We start from the raw sequence: 18104 nt of genomic DNA on the forward strand, positions 1-18104 counted from the left end.
GCTCCCTTCCTTTTAGATACTGCAGATCTGGAAAATGCTGTTTCTTTACGAAAGCTTTCTATTTTTGCAAGGAGGGGACAGAAGTAATGGAAATGGCAGAGGCAAAGAAACTATTACAAAAAAGGGTGTTAGGATGTGAACATTCCCTTTTATTACCTGCATACGTGCATAACTCACATTGCTGCTGAGAAAAAGTTTGTTGGAAAACTGATAATGAATGGAGGAGTTTCATGAAACACAGTAGCTAACTAAGTACTCTCAAACATTTTTTAAACTGGGAGAAAAGTCCGCCTGGTAAACATTAATACTACTTATACAAAATAAACATCAGATGAGTCAGCCATTATATTTATAGACTAGTTTAAAAAAAATTGTGATTTAGCAAAATAGATCTCAGTTTCTTTTCTGAAGAAGCTTTAAGTACACTTCAAAAACTTTGATAAAGTGTTCCACTGTTATATAAATGTTACGTTATCAAATAGAAATGGACTGATTCTATTCATTGTGTAAGAAAACAGGATAAGTGATACTGAAATTCCATGCATTGCAATACAATAGCTATCAGAGTTCAGGGAAGGTGTTGAAAATCAGAAAAGTAACTTGAAGTGATTTTAAAGAACTACAAAAAAAAAAAAAACCTTAAGCGCCCAACTTTAAGAAATCAAAACGTAAGTTTTAAGAGTGACTTAATATCCATGAGATCATAGGAATCTTATAATATAGAGTTTGATACAACATGCAAGTGCTTAACGGGATGAATGGTCAGAGCTAGACAACCTAGGCTACAAGTAAGCCGTAGTTATGGAACACTGAAACAACTTCAATAGCATGACAAATTCTCCATAATTGTAATTTTTTCTAATGTAAATGTAGTAGATTTCTAAGTCACAGGCTCTTCTTCAACCACAGGTACTGGACCTAAAATAAAGAACTAATCCAAAGCAGTTCTATAGCCTAGCCYACATTATGCAAATGGTCTCACTGCAGCAATCAATCTGCAAATTTCTTGGGTTATTCTATTTCGTAGCATTGTAACAGCATAATAATTTACCTTCAGCTTTCAGATTACAGTAAGAAATCTCAGATTTTTGTATGTGAAATAAAACTGTTTTAATACTGCTGCTTTGATCAATGTGATGAATCAGCTGCAGATTTCCTCTGCCAGCCTTCCTACAAACAGAGCGCAGAAAAAAAAAAAAAATTGCACCATGTTCTCCTCACAGCAAAAAGGAGCTGCCTACCACCACCTCAACACTGGCTTTGAAATGCTCTGCAGGGTTTGAGATCCATATGTAAAGGGAAAAGTAGAGTCAAAGAGTATTTGGGTGTATTTTTTGTGATGCATTTTTGTTCTCCACAACCTGCACGAGTTTTACAGTTGAACATAGCTCTATGCTGTGAACAGGGGTACAGTGGAAAACAACAGAAGTTGTCAAGCCACAGCAGAATCACCAGGATTCAGTACAGACAATCCTTTGCTTTCGAGCATTTTAAGACAATTGCAGATCTGCTGCTTTGCCCAGCAAGAAGGTATTCACATCATGGCAACAGCATCTCTCTCCTGGACAGCATGCAGTGCAGCCATCTAACACAACTTTACTGGAGTAGTGGGTTTTTTGGTTTTTAGTGGATTACTACAATATGAACAATACTTGAATTCACGAAATGACTAATAAAGATGGAAAAAAAAATGTACAGGTCTAAACCAAAGAGGAAAATGAGCTTCCTTTACCTTAAGGAGACACTTAAATATGAACTGTAGCTACGTGTTTTAATAACAGTACCATAAACTGGCTTCAGCATTGCCATTCCATTAAAGAGCATAAGGCCTGGCATTCAGTTATTAAAATAATAATAATAATGGACAGAGGAATAAGAAGCCTTTCTTGGATACTCTTCTTGACACATCTTTCTAATAATGTCTTCTGAAGCTAAGAAATTTGCCCAGTCTGTCTCAGATCAGCAATACGAAATGCCTCCATTTCATTTGGATTTTTGTAAGAAATACTTTCTATCTTTAAAACAGTGTATGCATGCTGTGTACAAAATTCTACTGTTTTGATAAGGCTGTATGGAAAGCATTAAGAACATTTAACTGTCCASCAAAGTATTTCCGTTTGTTTTAAATGGACCATCATCAAGTATTTTAATCAGTATTATTCATAATTAGCAGTTACAAGCAGTGGCTAATGAAAATTTTAGTACATTTCTTTATCTCTGAAAGCCTTAATCTAGTTTGCTACTGAAATTTTTATAAAGCCTGTAAACAAGTGTAAGTTGCTGCACAGAAAATGTTTGTAATTAACTATTTTTTGTGCACCAAAAGTTTATGGAATCATAAAAAGATGCAATTTGAAAGAAATTTCAGGAAAACCAACATCAGAAACTACATAGGAAATTAATATTAAGAATGGTCTCTGCTAGCAACATAAGTCAGTGTCCCTGTCTCTACTGTAGCCTAAATTAATAACAAAACCTTCTCTTTCCTAGATTCCATCCTGACCGTAGGTCATAATTAGGAAGGACACAGGAGAGGAGGACAGCAAGGAGAAAAAAGTAACCACCTCTCTACCAAAACACAGCACCCAACATTAGAAACCAAGCCTCTCCCCCACCCCCAATGACTCCTGCATTTGTACAAGATGAGCTGTAAGGGGCTTAGGTTGTCTATTTTTAACTCTAGGTCAGTCTTCAGTCCCCTTGCAACCATTCCCTTGCCACAAGCCAAGATAACCCAACGCTGAAACAGCTTTTTTTCCATCTTAACATTCTGATTTATACCTCAGAAAATAAGTCTAGCTCTCCTTCCCTCAGCACTGACTTTTGCTTTCTCTGTGGGCTCTTACCCCATTGAAAGCAGAGATGAGGATTTACAGGCTCCTGCAAATGCAGTGCAGGAGCAGTCCCCTCTCACCAGCCCCTCTTCGTGCTGCTGATTTATGTCCTTGTTTCATTAACAGGCATTAGCAGGACCCAAGCTACAACAAATAAGAATTCTGCAGTGTTGCCAGAGGCGGCCACCAGCCTATCATGGCAGCACAAAACACAGTACTTTCTCAGTTATACACTGTGCCACAAACTGGTGTAACATACTTGGGGTTATAGTTGACTTCTATGTCGAATCCAAGCATGTGTTTCGCCCGATCCGTTCCCTCTTCTGCCTGCCTTTGTCTCTTAACTCAAGATAGCCCGTCTGTGTTTGAGCTTCACCTGAGTCCTTCCATTAAGAACTCAGCAGTTCTTCTTGGTCTTGTCATATACCAGTATCAGTACACACCAAAGATAAAGATATAGAGAAAAACTGGAAGGCATAGAAGTGCCCCCAAAGGCTTTCTGGGAGACAGGGAAGTAGAGATTGTAAGGTGAGCAAAATTACCTTTCTAAAAATTGTTACTTTGGCTGTTAATGCAAGTATCACCCACATCTCAGATACATTATAACCATGGTGAACGTCAATACTCTCTCTTTTTCAATAGTGTACTGATAACTGGAACAATATGAATAAATTTAATTAAGATGTGAGAATAAATATGGCACATTTTTATCCAGGAAGTCTAACATTTCACTGCCTAATTAGAACCATCAGCGTCTGAACAAACATGTTTCTCTGTGTGCCCTCCTATAGCCCTGAGATAGGAATTGTAAATACTATTTAATATCTTATAAGTAAGTCATAAGAATGGTTATTTTTTATTACACACTTTCGTCAAGCATATAAGAACACCTAAGAGTCAGAGACTCAAATGCCTGCTCACAGTATGGTCACTGTCATTTCTTAAAAACTGCCTCTGAGCAGTATGTGAGTCAATTTTAATCTATCAGCTAGGGTCCTCTGTCAATTCTAGATGTTACCATGAATAGCCCTGGTCTTGAGGGGTCTCAACGCTAAATTCACACCCTTTGCATTCAGTGACCAAGTCTGAATTGAGCAACCATTAAAAACAGCCACTTCAGGGGAGGAAAAAAAACAAAAACCAACAACAACCCCCCCACACACACAATGGGTTGTTTTCCTAATTAAAAAACTACACCACCCTACTATAAACACTAAACCTTATATTTCTCTTTAAAGCAGATATTACTCTAGTTACAAGGATTTTCTCTTTTACTTCCACTTACATTCTACAGTTTGTCATTTCCCTGCATTTAAACTTAAAATATCTGACAGATATCTTCTTTCTTTTCTTTGAAGGCTTCTTAATCATTATAGATTCCACAAGTCCTCAGATGATACTCAAAAGCTATGAGTTATGTGAAAGTGTTTTTGGAAAAGACTTTATGTGGCAGCAAAAAATAAATAGGGCATTTCGGAACATGTGTGTGTTTGTGTGCATGCACACACACACACACACACACACACACAAATACATACACACATAAATGCCTTTACAGCCCATAAAGCCTAAGTCTGATCTCTCCTCCATCTATTTATCTTATAGAGAGAAACTTCACCTTAACATATTTGTAGAGAATGACTGCAATGATACTATGTAATTGCTGTAAAAGAATTCTGTGATTCTTTTCCACTTTCTAATCTTGGGTTTATGACTGGTGGGGGGGGGGGGGGGGGGAAGGTCACTAAGGCATAGACAAAGTTTTTTCAAGCTAATTAATACCTATTCAATCAAATCTGTCCTGTCATTTTGAGGTTAATCTGAGATGCCTTTTTTTTTTTTTTTTAAAGTAGGAAAGCTTTTCCTTTAGCCCTTTCAAACCACATCACCAACAATACAAAGGCACGTGAAATTACCATATTCTTTCCAACACTGATTAAAAGGCAAATGCTAAAAAAAGGTCAGTATTATTGACATTACTTTTTCCTAGTATTTCTATAAAATGCTACTGCATTAAAGACTTGTTCTGAGCAGACACTGTACATTAAATGATTCAAACAAAGAAAAAAGGAGCTCTACTCATGAAACCACTGCAGCTTTACACCTTTTTGTATTTGTCCATGGTGCTGACCATTCTATTTTAAAAACAGCTTTAGCTGGGCAGATTTTTTTATTTTATTTATTTTTTTTTTTTTGGAAGTGAGTGGGCATAATATTACCACCATATAAAATCTGCATCCCTCCCACTCACAACACACACTCACCTAAAGAATGTGCAGCTGTGGTTTTGGAGCTGAAAAATCGTCCCAGTCCAAGGTCTCCAAGCTTTACAACCCCTGTAGCTGTAATGAACACATTAGCTGGTTTTATATCTGGGGAAAAAAGAAAAAAAAAGTCACAGTGAGATTGCAAGAAAAGTCACCATTTTATCAGTAATATACAGAAAGAGGTTTTTAATTATGGATAATACTAGCAAAATTTGACAGTGCTGTTCAGAAAGAGTGAAACTGGGGTTCAAAATTTCAAACTATTTTAATAGTATGAACATCACTCAAACAACCTGAATAGCAAAAATAAAAGGCCATGAAAAGTCATTAAAAAGAGAGAGAGAGAGAGGGAGAGAGAGAGAAATACATACACAGGGAGTTCATTTACTTTATAAAATACACTTAAGTGCTCACAGTATAACTAGAAAACCTCTCATTATTTTAAGTAACAGACCAAAAAAATATTTTTATGTACACTAAATCCTATTTTTCATCATTTCCAGTGGCATGATGTTATTTGAAATAGGTAACTGATTCTCTTCACTATCCGGCATTAAAAAAAAGGGGGGGGGAAGAGGTTTTACTCAGGAGAATGGCTATTTGAACTCATCAGTGGAATGGGGCTAATCAAGCAGAAACAAAGAAAAATAATGATGTATACCCCAGACAGTTATTTTTCACAAGTAATATTCAGTTTAAGTTTTAATTCAATCCTTTAGAGACAAAAGCAAAGATTTTTATTTTATGGATTTTTAACAAGGTACCTGTTAGTCTTCAAAATAAACTGCCCTGATATTTATGAGGCAAGTGTCCTTAGCTCTTACTGAGCTCAAGAGCAACACACTGTGGCTCAGAACTTAAAAGAAGAGTCACATAAGTTTGAGGAGAGGAGATTACAGTTTGCATAAGACGTGGGTATGCTAAAAGGAATGGTTAAAAATCCTTTGAATGCCAGCATTTTCAGGTTACCAAAATAACACTTAAACGAAAAAAAAACTTACAAGCTCTAGGGAGGAAGACAGAAGCAATTTTTTTATCCTGCTATCTAACCTAGTTTTCAAGAGTTTGGATCACCCTTTGCCTAACTATCCAACACAGTTATCAGCGCAACTTAAAAAAAATAGCTTTAATTGTCATTGTTTTTGGTGTGTAACTGTACAATTGTTAGATTTGCCAGAAATTTTGAGAATAATATTTCAGTTTAATGAATTTATTTCAGTTTATTTTGGTTCAATTTAAACTAGTTTAAATGAAAACTAAGAAGATATTCGTATCTTATGGAAAGAATTCGTAATTTTATGTCTTTCTCTGTGTGATTTGCACTCACAGACATCTGTACAAATGTGTAAGCGAAAAAGGAGACTCACAAGGGGAAGACATCTGCAGGGGCAGGTGCATCTAAGTTTATCTGCTGAAGGGTGCAACACCTCTCGCTGTCAATGCCAGGGCTCAGCAGAGGAGGAGGGACTTTTGCTTTTAAGCAGCTATTTGCATCCCAGCAGAAGGAAGCTATAAGCAGCTATTTGCATCCCAGCAGAAGGAAGCTATAAGCAGCTATTTGCATCCCAGCAGAAGGAAGCTATAAACTTAAGACATGCAGTTTCACATGAACCCAGAGAGACAAGACAGTCCACATACAACTTGTAGCCAGGGGGATTTCCAAGGAAGGAAAAACACACACATACATAGGGGAAGCAGCTATATTACCATCTATTCTTTGACTCAGAGTTACAAGGTAAAATGAAGACAATGTATGGAGGAGACAGCAGTAAGAGCAGTAAGAAGGGTTAAAATGGGTAAGAGAGGTTTTTAGTACATGACAGGGACAGCTAGCAACTACACGGGTTGTTGGGACACAATATATGACACAGAGATGGGAAACAGCGTAGAGGAGCAGAGGAGAGGAAAGAATGCTCACGCCTGCACGTACTCCAGTAGCGAAGGGAGAAAGGTCCATACATCACTGGAAGGATGCATGGCAGGAGGGAAACACTTTTGTAAGGAAAAAAGGTTCAAAAGGTGAGGAGAATGGATAAAAAGCAGTGAAAGAATGCAGTAACAGTACACTGGGGGAGACACGGGGTAAAGATAGGAGAATAAAAACAAAGATGAAAAATAAGAGCCAGCAAAATGAATTTAATAAGTAAAGAGGCAGCAGCARAGTTTCCATCACTTGTAAAACTATCACTTATTTTGAAAACTAGGTATCACAAGGCATTACAGCAAACCAATGCCTACCACAGCAAAGTAAATCTACAAGCACAAACTTCTGTCACACTTCCACATTACTTATAAGATGCTACAGAAACATACACTATGTTACCTATCTGTCAAAACTGGTTCCATTACGATTATTTGACACCATTTGCAATGAACCAGCTTAATTCTCATAGTAAAAGGTTTATCAAAGATGAACAATCTCTGACCCATGTATTACCTCTATGCATGACCCGACGAGAATGCATATGTTCCAACGCACTGCAAAGTTGAACAAAGTACTTCCAAACTGTTCTTTCAGGTATCAGCCTCTTCTGTTTCTTAAAATGCTTAAAGAAAAAAGGATAGGTGCTAAGTATTAAAATTTAAAACTTGCATAAGATGACTGGAAAAAAGAAACAGAAAACCCTTTAATTAAAAACTTAATACAAGAACCTCACAACCTAAGGAGAAAGGTGTAAGGAAAATTTCCTAACACAGAAAGCTTTTCCCTTAAGTATTAAAACATATATCATTAGCATATTTAAAATCAGTCAATACATATAGCCAAAACTGACATTAATGAAATAAAACTGCTATCCTAGAAAGGTTTTACACAGTATTTAACAGTCCTCAGAGCAGGATTAACATGGCCAGAACAGCCCAGCAGAGAATCAGTAGGCCACCGAACAAATGAAGGCCAGATAGAAAAGGCAGCTGCCACAGAGCGTCCTGAATGAAAAATTTCTATACACCAATATTAATTTCCATATCCTCATCTTCAAAACAGAACACAAATAGTAGTGGCACACATTCACATACAAAGATCATACAAGAAAAGTAGATTGGATTGGTCGTAAACTTCTTCAAATACRTGAAACCAGAATAAAAGAATTGGCTATTTCTGAAAATTTCATACTGATCTATCTCCTACTATTCAAATATTTTCCATCCTGTTTAAACAATATAAACAGCTATTACTCATCACTGGCAACAGTTTGATGGCATGTTAAAGCTTATGTGAAACAATTATGCTCTGCTACACATATTTCCTTCAAACACTATATTCAGGCATTTGAATAACACAGTTCTCCAAAAAAATACGTACTGAAAACCTGGAATTCAGCCAATTCTAAAATGTGCAAGTTTAATCATGACAGATTTTGCAGCTAAAGATAAGACRACTGAAAAATTGTTGCTCAAAAGTCTGTTGCTCTTCTTGAAAGGATTCTTATTTTAACAGATTTTAAAGTTAAACAGACAAAGAAAATGAACAACACTAATACTAGCAAAATGATTAGATGTAAAGCAATTTACTTAGAACTATTTTAATGGTGTATATATATGCACCCTAAGTTCATAAAACAAACATTTATCACTCTGGAAAACAAAAATATAATTTCATATACTATCTTAAAATGTGCCACTGTGAAGTTGACAGAGACATGCAGAAGTATGAGAAAGATGTTTTTAAATTAGCTATAGTAAAATGCATCATTTACACAAAAGATCATAAAATTTCACCAAAATGTTTTCAGTTATAGGAATTATTTCAAAATGCATTTTTATTTCAATGAGGCAAAACATGTAAGTCACTTATTTAAATGTATTTTTTCCTCAGTCTTGGACTGAATCCAAACAAACCCCATGTATCTGCTCTCCCCATAGCTGGATTTACATATCAGAGGATTGTTTGATGTCAACAGGAAGATGGAGACCAGGTTTCTTTTCATTTTAAAACAAATACACAATACATGTAAGTATGTGTACATGAAAGTATAGTTCCTTGATTTAAAATGCATTCTGAAATTATCATAATTGTAACTACGTACTTTATTTAAACATTCAAAAGGTTTGGGGTTTTTTTTAATTCAAATTTAACTACAAGCAGTGATGAAACACTGTTCACAAAATGGCTAAAACAAAGATTTTCCATTACAAACTTTAAAAGTACAATGTGGGTTTTAAGTATAAACACTCTTTTAACATTTTATTCATTTGCCATCTATAACACCACAGCAGATCATCCACTACAAAATCTGCTTCTGTTCTTACAATGTAAGCATGCCATACAACAGTATTGAATATGTAGCCTCATTCCACTGAGGGCATTAAGAATCTTGTGTGATAGTAATAATGCTTTCAGGAAGAAAAGTTAACAATATTAATTTATTAACCCTACAGACTTGAGTATTTATCCATCTAAAGAGGAAGGTAAAGAGAGCTGTTAGATTTGCTGACAATGTTTAAACTTAACAAAGAAGCAGGCAACATTCTCACTGGTTTAAATTTAAAAATAATCCAATACTTCAAAATAAACTCAGTGAATATTGTTTTATATAGTTATTAATTTCACTGCCTCTTTTCAAGATACATATTCTCAATCTTTTCTTGGGCTGCTGTCCACCAACAAGCAAAACAGTGATGAAAGATTCATTCTGTAAAGAATTAGGTATCCAAACAAGTTGTATGTTTCTATGAAAAAGCCCAGTAAGCAGTTTGAGTTCTGGGAAAGGTCAAAAAAGAAAGGGAATCGCATTTTTGTTTAGAGTCCTACCTTCTATCTAGAAATATAAATTGAAGTAAAACATGATCAAGTTTTAACACGTTTTATGCCCAAGAGCATCTCTAAATTCATGCAGTACACTTTAACCGTACTCAAAGTAGGGATCCTTTTCTCTCTCCTTTATTTTAAAATACTCCACAATGAAAAACGCAGTTGTGAGTTTACCATTTTCTGGAGGAAATCCAAACCACAGAAGACACAGACGCCAAGAGAGTAAGCTTCAACCTCTATCGTAGCAGAGAGCAACACATCACTAAAAGTTTCGTGTTGAAACTAGTTCACTGGCTAGCAATCTACTTTAAGCAGTCTGAGATCCACGTACATGAGCAACATCAAACAGCTTTCCTTCACTGTATCCAAGCTACCATCACCAGCCCAAGTTCAGCCTCAAAGGAATACATACTGAGATACAGCTTTCTGAAGTACTCTCATGTTCAACGTTTTACTCTTCTTCTGCTACTTCTTCCACATGTCTGAGGCTCAAAACATAGCCCTGATATCTCCAAAAACTAGCTCCTGATGTCTGCCTGTCCAGGCAGTGATGGGACACACACACACACGGACACACACACAGACACCACCACACCCATCCTACTTGAGGTAAAAGATCAGTTCCAGCAGCAGTGAAACAGCACAAAAAGGGAACTGCTTGTGTGTGTGCATTAAAACCCGCTCAGTTTATCGCATAAAGAGAGAATACCAGGCACACTCAAGCAGCCGAATGTCTCCCAGCAAGGATTATTTGTTTAAAGACCCACATCCCATGAAATTTCCATCTATATCTTTGAGAACRGAGTCATATAAAACTACTCTGAAGAGTTTTCAGAATGTCAGTACAGTTAAAACTGCAATTCATTCATTTAATATAAATCAAAATTTTTCTGGTCAGAAGTTCACCATTTGAATGCCTTAACAACCTTTAAAGGAGGCAGATTATACACCAGGCAGGACAGATTAACAGTTTGTTTTTTCCTCCCTTTTAAGAGAGTGACCGAGCGGTTTCATTATGGGAAAAGGGAACTCTTCTGGTTTTCCCTAATGAATGGCCAAAAGTATTCTGCCAATGTTTCTGTCCTAGTAAAGTTAAATCTAGCTGCCTTACACATAAACAGCATATGCCATTCAGTTTCTTGGAGATGGAAAGAATTTAAGTGAAAGACAGATGGACAAAAAAAGTTTAGTCTATATGAAAGCATGAAATTATATTATACTGAGTTTCTACAGATGATGCTTTAAAGGTCAGATTCTGAAAGCAAAAGTGACAGCAATTAGCAAATAGTCTTATCCAGGCTTAACAAGGGCAGTTTGGCGAATGATTTTAAAGGAAGTTTTCAGAGCACGTTTGGCTTTTAGAGGAAAGCTGGGGATTTCCTGCAGATGAGTGAAGAACAGCGAGCACGTGATTTCAGTACAAAGTGGAGACTTCTACTATGACTGCTTACATCTCAGTAGCTACTGCAGTTGTCTAGCCTTTTTTTGAAAAAATTTTAACATTCAATTTTGATGTTACTTTCTTGGAGAACTGTAAGGTGTGATTTAGGATGGTTCACACCTTACTACCTGAACAGGGGGGAAAAAAGAAAGAAATGAAAAGCTTTGAGCAGTCAAGAAGCAGACTAGACTAACCTAGTATCTATAACTTGGATCATCAAATTAAACAATGGATTTTAATAAAGGAGAAGACATCTGGACAAGTCTACCTAGATTTCAGTAAAACATACTGTACAATGCTGTAAAGGAAATGAAATTACTGTCAAATTAATAAATAAATTGCAGTACCTCTAAGGAAAATAAGGTGCGGCACTGAAATGTGAACTGCTGGCTGAAGAAGATTATAGAGGGAGTTCCTGAAGCCTTGTGAACCTGGGATAACAGTCTTTCTCACCAGGTTAACACAGGAAGTCAATATCCTGCTTTAACCTTGCTCTTCTTTCAATAGAGTTCATCACTTTCTTCAGCAAAGAAAGTAAGAGGCTTATGTAAATATTCTGCAAAAAGATGATAAACTGATATCTGAGTCAGATATCTGAGATATCAGATATCTGAGATGATAAACTGTTTGTAGAGTCAGTGATTAAAAAAAAAAAAAAAAATTGTTCCTAAGATGACTGTCAAATGAGCCCACAAGAAGCACTTTCATCACCTGAATTTTTTTTTGCTGTGCATTTTCTAGGCTAGAGTTACCTTCTGAAAAAGACAATTCGGAAAAGTAAAATGAAGATGAGCGAGGATGATCATTCCCTCGCTTTAAAGAAATTCCACTAACATTTTTCCTTCTTACACATTTTGACGAGGATCCTGACAGCAACCGAAAGCATTGTGTCTCATGACTTCACTCTGGCCCACCAAAATATTAAGTTTTTTTGGTATTTTATTGAATAGATTTATGAGAGCACAGTGAATTAACAACCGGATGGTTGTGGCAAGAAAGCTGAACTTCAAGAGGAAAAGGATGCAGAATTATAAGGAAGCCCTGAGTAATGGGTAATGACGTTCTTAGCAACTTCTGTTTGCATCTTTTTTTTAAGGATTCTTTAATACAGACTCACAGAAAGGAACCTCGAGAGGAAGCCAAGATTGGGCAGCAGCAATAGGAAGTTATGGAAGTCTAGGCAAGAGTTTTAACTGCATGAACACAAAGGCAGGGGAGCCCACAGGACTGGCAAGGGAGCGCAGGGTCACAAAGATAGATCAGTGGGGACTGATCCCACTATCTACACAAGATCAGACGCTCACGTACATAGAAACGGAGCTTCTGCACAAGCCTTACTTCCCGTTTTAAAAGCTTATGTAATTCTAGCAGGAAAGCAGTATCCCAGGAGTTTTGTCTGGCTCTGATCTTTCTTGAATTCAGCTGCCTACCTCTTTAGACTGCGGTAAGTTTTCTGCCCTTTTTCCTTGTTTTCTGTGTAGAACAAAACTGGAACTTTCTCCCACACCTTGACTCCTTCATCCTTGCAACAAGAGGATCACATGTCAAGAGTAGCAGCTGACTCTTAGTTGAAATAAYAGAACAAATATTACAGGAAAAAAAAGATTTGGCATCTACTACCTGAACATACAGAAACTATTAAGTACTTTGCCAATAATAAACTGACTTACATATTATTATATAAATGTACAAAAATACAGGTAAATATATATTATTGTATTTACCTTCCCCCCCCATATATCCTTTACAGCCGACTGCATGTTCATTTCCTGAAGATACCATATATTTATTTTTTCCTCTCAGAATTCAGAAAAAAAAAAATGCATTTGAAATCAATCTTCCTCTATAATGATATATAATAAGTAACTTTATCTATAGCAACAAAAGACCAAGAAGCAGTACAAAATACTAACAGGAAAAATAACTGTACTAAGAGAAGTACTTATTAGCAACTGAAAGCCAGATTAGTACAATGAAACTATGATCTTTTCTCTCAAAAGAGGAAAAAAGAAAAAGAATTAATGCAATTGAGATAGAAACTTCATCTTAAACACAATCTTCTTTCACACACAATCAAAATAAAGATAATCAACTTAAAAGAAATAGGAAACCTTGTAAGAACACTGAAGCCAAGATTTTTGTGGTATTTTCCATTTTTAGTACATATTCTTTTATATTAATAATCTGTTAATCAGACTAAGAATAAGACTCCTGATTAAACTCAGATCTCTGAAAAAGCTTTGACAAAAGGTCACTTAGAATATATATACACACACACATATATATCCAACTGCCTTTTCAAGTATTCATTTCTTTTTTCTTTACTGCATAGTCCATTCATAGTAACTCAGTTCCACCCCACATTTTTTTCCCATGCAAAAGCAAGAACATACAGTATTTAGAGATAAAGATCCCCTAGTGAAATCAGATCTACTTGCAGAGCCAGTAAAAAGAAACTCCCAATACTGCATCATTTTCACTGTCTCTGCAGTTACCACTGAGCAGGGCTTCTTAAAACACACAGCCACATGTTTAAATTCAACACTACTTGTTTGCATGCATTTCTATGTAATAAATCCCCTTGGGTAAACTGCTAAACTGCTACAGCATGAAGAGATGAAATTTTTGTCTGAATCATTAGCTCTACCTCCCAATAAAAGCAACACATGACACAGTACAGAGGCCACCAACTTTTTTTATAAACAAAAACTACAAACATTCAAACTCTCTTCATTCTCAGTGGTTTATTCACATAACACAAACAGGGAGAATCCAGCCAGCCCAGCCGACACAACAGCCGTAGGTGCCATGTCTCTGAACGGGACCGTCCGTAGGACAAAACGGCATTGAGGGTCTAATTATTCTAGCAGAAAAATCTGCTTGCCTATTCTTATTGTTAGAGCGGTAGACAAAGACAACAGCCGATCCACAGAAAAACCTGACAAGGCCGCCTGGCACTCACCCAACCCAATTACCCACCTGGGTTTAGGGCTAAGCTGCAGGACTCGTCAGCTTTGCTCGCTCCCGCACGCACACGTAACCGGCACCCGGCACCCTGCTGCCGCTGCTCCCGTCCTGGCCGAGAGGAAGGGCGCCAGGCAGGCCCTGCCCTGCGTCCCGGCACCATACGAGTACTGGATGCAAAACCTCAACAGAACAAGCCTTCTTACTTTTTTTTTTTTTTTTTTATTTTACAACTCCATCTGCACAGTGGCTCTGTTTCCACTGAGAATACCCCCCCCTTTTTATTTACTGCATACTTGGCATAAACATATGAAGCAGAATAAGGAGGCACTATTTTTCAATTACCAAGAAATATTTTAAGAAGGAGATTTTCACAAGTTTAAAGAAAAGGTTAATGGCAAAACTTAGCTGACTGGTTCAAAGCCCATGTTTCTCCTTTAGGAGAACACATTTAAAAAAAAAAAAGATAGCTTTGTTCTATAATTAACACATATGTGTTACAGTCTCCTAATACATTATATCCTACTTCAAGCTATGGTCTATTGTTTTTTAAAGTATTTTCAAAAGTACAAAAAAAGCTAAAAGTAAAGGTGACATAGTGTTAAAAAAGCATATGCTAAACAAAAACTTCACATGTCAGAAGTTTAGGCAGTAAATGCTTTTTCTATTAAATCCAGTGGTCGGGGGGGGCAGAGATAAATAGCAGGCATGCACAAGAGTGGAGCAGGAGCAAGTGAGCTGAAAACCAAAACACTCAAATCTCACTTTTTTTAATCTTTTGTTTACAGATCATGCTAAATTATTATCGTGAAAAGGAAAACACGTTAAAATACTGGCTACTAACATTTTACTATCATGGGCAAATACTTTTTCCAAAAATCACAATACCGAGCATTCAGATGTAAATGTATACATATAAATAAAATCTCAGAATTAAAGAATTAAAGCCACCTTAATTTGTCCCCCTTCAGAGTTTTTTTTTTTTTAATTCCAGAAGACTCTTTCCTCATTCATTCGTGACACTCAATTAGTGAGCAATTATACCAAACCGAAAATAAAGTATTGAAAAAATCTCTATGCCTTATTTGCTGTGCACAATTCAAAACCTATTATTAGAAATATACTTCTTGGGGGGTGGGGGGTGGAGGAGGAAATCCTGGCATCCATCACTGGAATAACACATTAATAAAACAAACTTTGTGAAGTTTATCAGCACAAACAGCTTTAGAAATGAAGCGTATATAGTAATATGCCCATTTTACAGATGAGAATGGGGGGCAAAGAATTAAGATTAAAAATGTTGATTAATTTTGGCACCAATCTTAAGCATCCTCTTTTAGCATACTTAGCTTTGTGAAACAGCTCATCTTCAAAGCACAGTTTCCACTGAGATCAGATGAAGCCGTGAACATGCAATGCTTCTACAAATCAAACCCCAGAGTTTCACCTTGATTATCCAGAAACATGGAATAAGCAATTACAGTTCCCATCAGAAAAGTGGTTGAAGTGGTTTATAGAGTATCCCATAGGAACCGTACCAGAGAAGGTAACAAAGGACAGTCTTTGGAACAACATTTGAGTGCATTAACCATGAAGCCTTCTTTGCCTTCCTTAAATTCCCTGCCCTGAAAACTATACACCACCGCAGCAAAGAAGGCAGCACAGATTCAACAAATCAGTGTGTACTGCACAACCATGATTCCCACCCAGAGCTGCTGCATCCTTAACACTGAATGAAGCAAGGAAGAAATTATCCTGATCTTCAAGAAAGAAATGGTCCTGTAATTTGCTGTAGTACAAGATATTTAGTTTTGCAGCTTCTGTGTCCATTCTGTAGGTTACGGATGGATATATGCAATTCCTTACATTAAACAAAAACAAAACAAAAAAAAACACCTAACAAGAAATGTATCCTCTCTACTACACTGCTAAGCACAGCTTAGCAGAGTTGGCACTCTCACAGCCCCAGCTAGTGCTGGAGCTGACCAACTTGCACAACAGATCATCACCCTTTGGGGGCTAAAGGATGGGCGCTGCCAGTTGACAGCATGTACACTTGCTGACAGCAGAAGAGCAGCACTCCTGACCCCTGACCACCACTCCAAAGTCTGCGTGCCGCAGATAACCGGTTCCTCCGCGTGGTCCCCTTCCATTTGACTGATCCATAATGCCTACACAACTTGCCTCGTCTTTACCGCTCAGGCCTGTCGCTTGTTTCTGTCTTAGTCCCATTTTCTTCATTTATACGATCACAGCCTATGCCCAGCCCGTCCAAGGCACCCCGTCCAAGCTTTCTCTCCGCTGGCAGAGAGTTTGTCTCCCTCTAGTGTCCTTGCCCAGCCTGCCCTATTCTCTGACAACCCACTAGCTCCTTCTCTAATCCCATTGCTCTCATCTCCAGTACTTCCATTTTCTGCTGATCCATCACTGCCAGGCTCTCATTCGCTTATGCTCCTCAGTCTCTACTGCCTTGCATAGTCACTTCACAGTCTAACTTCTTGCAAAACTGCTCATCCCTGCCAAACTAGTCTCAGTCAAGGTGGGCTTCCCCATTGCCAGTCAGATCCTCTCTCTTCCTTCAGTATTATTTGGCTGCTTGCCCCAAGCTACTCTTCTTTACCTAGTCTTTTCTTTTCTCCACATTTATCTCAGATTATTCTTTCTAACAGCACAGAGAAAGTAGTAAATACCCTTCCCCTTGTACTGAGAGACAGGAAAGCAACACTTCCTTCTCTCAGTTCCATTGCTTGGCCCATCCAAAGCATCTGGAAAAAGCAACTTCTGGTAAAACAGTTTCAGTCACCCATACTATAGGTTGAAGCATTCTTCGTCGCTCAGGTACTGCAGCGTTGTCAGCACTAAGAGATAAAAGGGGTTTATGCAGCTCTACGTGTATGGAAATTCATCACTTCGGCTGCTGTGCTCTARCAGCTTCTGTCAAGCACACGTGAACTCTTGCATCAGAAGAATTTATACATTTAGGTGAGTTTTCATGGCCATTGCTGTAACAAAAATCCTCTTTCCAAATTTTAAGTCCCTGTTTCAAGGCAAAAGGGGCTTAGAGCATTTCAGATACAATGGTTACTCAATTTAAAAAGAAAAAACACACACACACTTGGCAGAATAATGTATTTTTCCTTAGTTGTCTACTAAATCATACAACGTTTTCTGAAATAKGTATCCTGAAGCAGGCAGCTGGCATTGAACATTTTAGTAAGAAATAGTTATATTTTGACAAACTGAAAACACAGCTTTTTACACAACTGAGGCTTTGGCTACCTTAACAGCAAACAGAATTACTGTCCTGCTACAGATAGGTGTGCGCAGCAGAATACAGCATTTGCAACACTGCCGTCAAACTACATTCTGGAAGCAACATTATTGTCCCATCAGTCTTCCAAATACGAATGCCATCAATAGCTTAAGTTGGAAACCAGTATTCTGTATGATAAAGAGAGCGCCAAACAATATAGTCAGTTAACAGCAGAGGAAACCTGATAGGGTTTTCCAAAACACCGGGTCATGCATCTGGGAAAGAGATGGATATCTGACCTCAGCGTTCTGACACCGCACCTCCTCCTTACACCAGCACTCCCCTAATCTGATGTTCCCCCAAATCCTCCAACTATCACAGCACAGAAAGAATTATTATAACTCTTGCAATTAACATATTTGTTGGTTCCTCCAAAAAAGTCAAACGATAGTTAGCGTGCTATCAATGTTTGTCAGATAACCCGTCTGAAAATCATCTCTATGTCTAACACACTCCCAGTGACAGCAATCCACTAGTAAACAACTTAAAAAAAAAAAAAAAATCCACAAGCTTCCTTTCTCAGCACATACAA

At 37.4% G+C, this 18104-nt stretch overlaps 1 protein-coding gene across 4 annotated transcripts in view; it reads right to left on the reverse strand.

The window, feature by feature from the left end:
* NEK7 (NIMA related kinase 7) overlaps positions 1–18104 on the reverse strand; it is a 74989-nt gene that overhangs the window by 19751 nt on the left and 37134 nt on the right. For all 4 annotated transcript variants that reach the window (XR_003257048.1, XM_026087857.1, XM_026087856.1 and 1 more), the window contains exons 6-7: positions 7539–7647; positions 5099–5206 (exon numbers count right to left, since the gene is read on the reverse strand). Coding sequence is in view for 3 of the 4 variants with exons in the window: in XM_026087857.1 (XP_025943642.1) it covers positions 5099–5206; positions 7539–7647 (217 nt within the window). In the remaining variant the exon portion in view is untranslated. The remainder of the gene's footprint in view (positions 1–5098; positions 5207–7538; positions 7648–18104) is intronic.

Source organism: Apteryx rowi, unplaced genomic scaffold (genome assembly GCF_003343035.1).
Source record: "Apteryx rowi isolate R43461 unplaced genomic scaffold, aptRow1 scaffold_74, whole genome shotgun sequence".
Taxonomy (NCBI): domain Eukaryota; kingdom Metazoa; phylum Chordata; class Aves; order Apterygiformes; family Apterygidae; genus Apteryx; species Apteryx rowi.